Source organism: Meles meles, chromosome 8, assembly GCF_922984935.1.
Source record: "Meles meles chromosome 8, mMelMel3.1 paternal haplotype, whole genome shotgun sequence".
Lineage (NCBI taxonomy): Eukaryota > Metazoa > Chordata > Mammalia > Carnivora > Mustelidae > Meles > Meles meles.
In genome coordinates this window covers 36,111,465-36,117,464 of record NC_060073.1, presented here as the reverse complement: position 1 = coordinate 36,117,464, position 6,000 = coordinate 36,111,465, and the positions used below count along the sequence as shown (strand labels likewise).

The 6,000-nt window shown below is 44.1% G+C and overlaps 1 protein-coding gene across 4 annotated transcripts in view; it reads right to left on the bottom strand.

The window, feature by feature from the left end:
* Positions 1–1,035: 1,035 nt before the first annotated feature.
* BDNF (brain derived neurotrophic factor) overlaps positions 1,036–6,000 on the bottom strand; it is a 55,199-nt gene continuing 50,234 nt past the window's right edge. For all 4 annotated transcript variants that reach the window (XM_046014357.1, XM_046014360.1, XM_046014359.1 and 1 more), the window contains exon 2: positions 1,036–2,297. In XM_046014357.1, the coding sequence (XP_045870313.1) occupies positions 1,533–2,297 (765 nt within the window). In that variant the 3' untranslated portion in view covers positions 1,036–1,532. The remainder of the gene's footprint in view (positions 2,298–6,000) is intronic.

The window sequence follows — 6,000 nt, the reverse complement described above, 5'->3', positions numbered from 1 at the left end:
CCAGGGGTGGAGAGCATAAATCAGCCTGAGTGGGGTCCTCCAGCGAGAACCTCTTAGCACAGTTAGATAATGTAGGCACTTAAAGCGTGAGGTCCAAGCAACTTGACATAGTCATTCCAGAGCCACCTGAAAGGTCCTTCAGAGGCCTCCCTTCTGGAATGTCTCAAGTACCATTCCCCACCCTCACCTAGACCTCAGGATGGCCACTCAGAAATTCCTCCTGCACCACCCAGAAATGACATGTCAGCTCCACACGGCCTCCATAGGGCTGTTCAGTCTCATTTCACTGGCAGTGTGGACTCCTACCCTATCTAGGCATTTCTGGGTCCTTACAGAACTCCACCTTTTGCTTGCAAGACAATTTTTAAGCCTTACCATGATTTTGTGAAGCCTGACAATGATTGACTGAATGTTTACCCCTCGTAAAAAAGAATCTTCGTTTTTGTATTTTGTTGTCTTTTTCTCTTAAAAAAAAAAAAAAGGAAAGAAAAGAAAAAGAAAAGAAAAGAAAGAGATCACTGTTCCCCATGCTTATATGAGTGCCACAAGGGCAAAGTTGGTTCACTCGTTCATAGCAGTGGTTAAAAGATTTCAGAGCGCGCAACTGATTTTTGTTCTTTTAAGAGAAAACAAAACAAAGAGGGGACCAAAGGGGGAGGGAGGGAAAGAATGTGCTCGATGAAAATGTAGGTCTTTCTGATAAAAGGAGCCTCCCCTGACCAAGGCCCAAAGGGCGAGGGGGAGCCTAGGAGGTGCACCATGGGAAGTGGAGTGAGCACTTTGTTCAGTTGCCTTAATTTTTATTCATTTTCCAGTCATCTGATTGATATTGCAAACATCTTTACAACATACAAATAAATCCCTTATCAACCAGAATAGATAGTTAAAAGAATTCTTTCCCCATCCCTACTCCCTATGGGAACTAAAAAACAAAACAAAACAAAACAACAAAACAAACAAAAAAAAAAACACAAAACAAACAAAAATATACCCCTCCCATCCCCCATTCCCTAAGCCAGTAAAGCGATGACAACAGCACCTTGACATTGTTTTAATTCCAACGCTATCAGAAGTTAAAAGCAGTAAAACAGATAATAGTACTAACAAGAACGAAGATACTTACTGTCTAAAATGTAAACGGAATGTTTTGGTTCAAATTTTTGTTGTTTTTTTTTTTTTTGTCTGTTTTCTGAAAGAGGACAGTTTATTATCAATTCACAATTAAAGCAGCATGCAATTTATTATTATTATTTTTTTAAACTTTTTACGTTTTCAATTCTTGGCAACGGCAACAAACCACAACATTATCGAGGAATGTAATGCAGACTTTTTAAAGTTGTGCGCAAAATGACTGTTTCCCTTCTGGTCATGGATAGGTCCAATAAATAGACTGTAGAACCACTGTACTGTATAAACTTCATTTATACATGCAGTTCATAAAATTATTTTTCTTAACTGAATAATTTACCCTGTTATGTATATATACAAATAGATAATTTTTGTCTCAATATAATCTATACAACATAAATCAACTATCTTCCCCTTTTAATGGTCAATGTACATACACAGGAAGTGTCTATCCTTATGAATCGCCAGCCAATTCTCTTTTTGCTATCCATGGTAAGGGCCCGCACGTACGACTGGGTAGTTCGGCACTGGGAGTTCCAATGCCTTTTGTCTATGCCCCTGCAGCCCTCCTTTGTGTAACCCATGGGATTGCACTTGGTCTCATAGAAGTACTGCTTCAGCTGGCCTTTTGATACGGGGACTTTTTCAAGGACTGTGACCGTCCCGCCCGACATGTCCACTGCAGTCTTTTTATCCGCTGCTGTCACCCACTCGCTAATGCTGTCGCACACGCTCAGCTCCCCACGGCGGGCGGGGTCAGAGTGGCGCCGGACCCTCATAGACATGTTTGCAGCATCCAGGTAATTTTTGTATTCCTCGAGCAGAAAGAGGAGAGGAGGCTCCAAAGGCACTTGACTACTAAGCATTACCCTGGAAGTATACAAGTCCGCGTCCTTATTGTTCTCTTGGTTGGGCCGCACTTTCTGGTCCTCGTCCAACAGCTCTTCTATCACGTGTTCAAAAGTGTCAGCCAAGGAAGTCAGGCCTCTCGAGCCTGCCTTGGGCCCATTCATGCTCTCCAGAGTCCCATGGGTCCGCACACCTGGGTAGGCCAAGCTGCCTTGTCCTCGGACGTTTGCTTCCTTCATAGGGGCAGCCTTCATGCAACCGAAGTATGAAATAACCATAGTAAGGAAAAGGATGGTCATCACTCTTCTCACCTGGTGGAACTGCAGGGAGAAAGCAGAAAGAGGACACAGAGCTCGTTAGGGCTTTCTCCCCTGGGGGGATGCAATGCGATTGTGCTACGCAGTGCAAAGCAGGGGACAGTAATTCCAGGCCATTCTGCAGGGTCAAGGGTTTTATGTACTGGTGATAAACTCCAGCTGCAGTCGGACACAAGTTAATGTCAGGAGTGTGCTCTATGTGGTTTAATATAAACCAGAGAACGTGCTGTGTTTGCCCCAAGATGAGGCATCGAAACCCAAGGTTAGATGGCTTCTAAGCAAGTGAAAATAAAAATGGTGCCTTCAAGGTCTCCTCCTTCCTCCCACTCTCCCACTTTAACAGCTCTGTAAGTTTAATTTTTAATGATCTCTGCTCAGGCTGTCACAAGAAACACAAAATCAGAAATGTTACTAAGCAACAACTGCAAGTGTAATAGTCCCCCCCCCCCCCCCCCCCCCCCCCCCCCCCCCCCCCCCCCCCCCCGGCAGTTGGCAACATGGTCCTACTGAGGGAACATGTGACAGGAATGGTCGTGGCCTGAGGGGTCTGTGGGGGCCTTCCTAGCCTTGTGATATCCAGGCTTGAGGAGCACCATAAAAAAGAAGTCAGGGAGCTGTAAAGAGCCTTTACGTTGACCCCCCCCCCCCAGAGATAATCTATCAGAACAAAGCAGAAAGATAATTCCATCAAGCCATCCTGCTTTACAGATAAGGAAAGAAAGGACTTGCTTCCTGTCCTGAAGAAAGTTTATATTTGAGCCTGGGGCTCCCAATGTCAGCTCCTGAGTTTCCCTACTACACCTGGGTGGTCACAACTAAAAATGTTTTGCTTATTTCCAAACACAAATCATTTTCTACGGGTTGATTTTAATGGTGTGTCTTTGCCTGGGGCTGATATGAAAACAATGTGTCTGCTCAAGAGAGAACTGGAAAAGTCTGCATTAAAAAGGCACTGAAGTCAATTTCAAATGCCTCCCAGATGCAGATCCACAGTTATCTCCAGCAACTCTCCCAGCCCCTCAGTCCTTGGCTTTCCTGGCTCACATACAGCCCCATCTCAGAAAGCTCAGCGTCTCCTTCCACTGGAAATGTGGTCTGGTGTATATGTGTATGAGAAGGCTCCGAGTTTATCACACCTTCAAAAAGCTGAGTGGCATTTTGCATATTTTGGAATAGGCAGCTAGTGCTTCTTTCTGTGCTTTTGAAGTTTTCTGGGAAGTCCCTTAACAGCACACCACAAAATTAATTCTTTCCTGTTTGCCAGAGGGTTTTCCAGTGTAAATTTGGAGGCATGTCTACAGGCAGGCTCTGGGAAGCCAATTAGAATGGGTGAACAAACAACAGGAAAACATACCTACAGACCGACCCAAGGTTACCATCAGATGGCGAAGGACTTCAGTGTCACTTACCTGAAGCTCTGGGTCCCTTAGCAAGAGTGAGAAGCATCCCCCAGCTCCCACACTCTAACTATTCCTAGTTCTCAGTCCCGGAGCAAGGACTTACAAAGAGACACACACATGCCCTAGTCGTTACGCTGTGCTACCCACCGACTTCCTGTCCATGAAGTGTCACCGGCGGGAAGGCAATAACCTACCTCCTCCAGTCAATAGGTCACACTGCAGAAATGGCTGCAAATGCTGGCACGGAGAAATAATGCTTCTGTTCTCCGCTGTTATAAGAGATCTATTACCATCCCCAAACACCCACAAATTTCCTTGTGGATTCACTCTCACTTTGCACAAAGAGCAAGCATGCTCAGGGCTGTCTGGAGTACACAAGGGTCTGCGGGTAGGAAGAGCACCCTGGTTTGAATGAACCACAAATACCCGTTCTGCTTACATCTGAACTTTTTGTGAATGTTCCAGATTCTTCACCATCAAAGAAATGCATCCTCTGAGGAGCTTTCTACTCTTGGCAGGTGGTATTTCTACCACTGAAGGAAAACCCTTTCTCCTAATGTTCCCCGTTCAAATTAAAACCACCCAAGGGGCACCTCAGATGGAGGCTGAAGAAAGAATGCAAATCTAAAATATTCTACCCCAGCCATCTGTATCGCTCCGGTACAGATCTGCTATGATCAGTCATCTTTCAATACTATTATTTCACTAAATCTAAGATATTGGCATTACAAAACACACCATTTTGTGTACCACGAAGAAATTAAAAATGCAGCCAATTAAACTATTGCTTTATCACCCCAAACTGTTACTGTATACTTACTGTATACCAAAGAGTTCTTTTAGACTTATTAGGGCACATTTTATCATATATAATTTTCCTGCAAATGTAACAGAAGAAAACCAAGCAAAGTAAGTTGTTTAAGGGAATGACAGCTGTGCTAGGACTCCTTCCTACCTGGCCAACCAGAACAACAAAAGGACATCAACTGTAGGACACAAGCCATTTCGAAGATGTTAAAAATGTGAATCAGAAAATGCTCATTTTGGAATTAATCAAAGAGAGTAAGTCTTGTAACTATTTACTAAGTGCCCACACAAACTGCTTAAAATGGGCGAAGGTCCTCAGGCATCTTCAACTACAGAGGTGAGCCATTGCTTTTTACCTCCACCGCAGTGATGAGTCTCTTAATGACACCTTTTTCTACACTTGGCTTAAAGACATTTACCCTGCCTTTCACTGGTCTCATCTTTTTGTTAGTAACTTTTTGGTTACAAAAGTAGTGGGTCCTTTGTATATTCTTCTTAGCAGTTCCATAAGTAACTATTTCAGAGGAACAAAGGCTAGCCGAGTCAATATAACTTGGCTTACATCCTGAAGCCCACACTGGGGGCATCTCTCAAAGCTGAACATCTGCACAGAGTCAGTAATGAACTTTCTGGTGCTGAAGTCCAGCCCCCACCTCCAGCCCTGCCCAGAGGGACACTTCTGGGATGCCTACTCACTCACAAGGCCCAGTAATGCATCTAACGCCGAAGGTGAAGAATCCTGGAATCAAGTTTGACCATTCGTTTTTGGTATGGTCTTCAAGTACTATCAGCAAAAAAGTCCTGCTCATTTTTCCTCTGAGACATTTTTCTTGTCCTTCCCTTTTCCCTTCCATCCCGCTGCCACCATCTTGGGCTCAGCTGTCACCATCTCATCTGGGGACTACAATGTCCCCCTGACGTACTTCACATCCTTTCTGCTCCATTCAGCCATGATGACCACTGCCTGACTAACCACTCTTAGCTCATCATTCTCTTACAAAAACTTGCAATGGCATTTTTGTTCCACTAGGTCCCATCTAACCTCTTTTATCTGGTATTCACAACCCTCAAAATATGGCCTTAGCTTACCTCTACCCTGATCAGGCCAGGGTCCCTGGAGCCCCAGAAACATTATTGCCTGGAAGCAACTTATTCCATTCCTGGCAAACTCTTTTCTCTCTGACTAAGTCTTGTTCATCCTTCATGGCCCAGTTCAAACATCAAATCACACACGCCACCTTCTCTAATTACTCTAGCACACGCTGTCCTCCTTCTCTTCTAAAATTTGCGTGTTACATCTCATTTAGTACTTCATTCCCTACTCGCTTGTTAATTGTTGATGGTGTTTGCCAACCACGGGCAGTCTTCAGTTAGATGATAAGCTCTCTGAGGGAATGAATCATGTCTGACCCAATTAATGCTTAACACAGAGTAATATAATAGTTCTCAGTAAAAACTTACTGATGAGTTGATTAAACCATGAGATGACAGTTTTGACC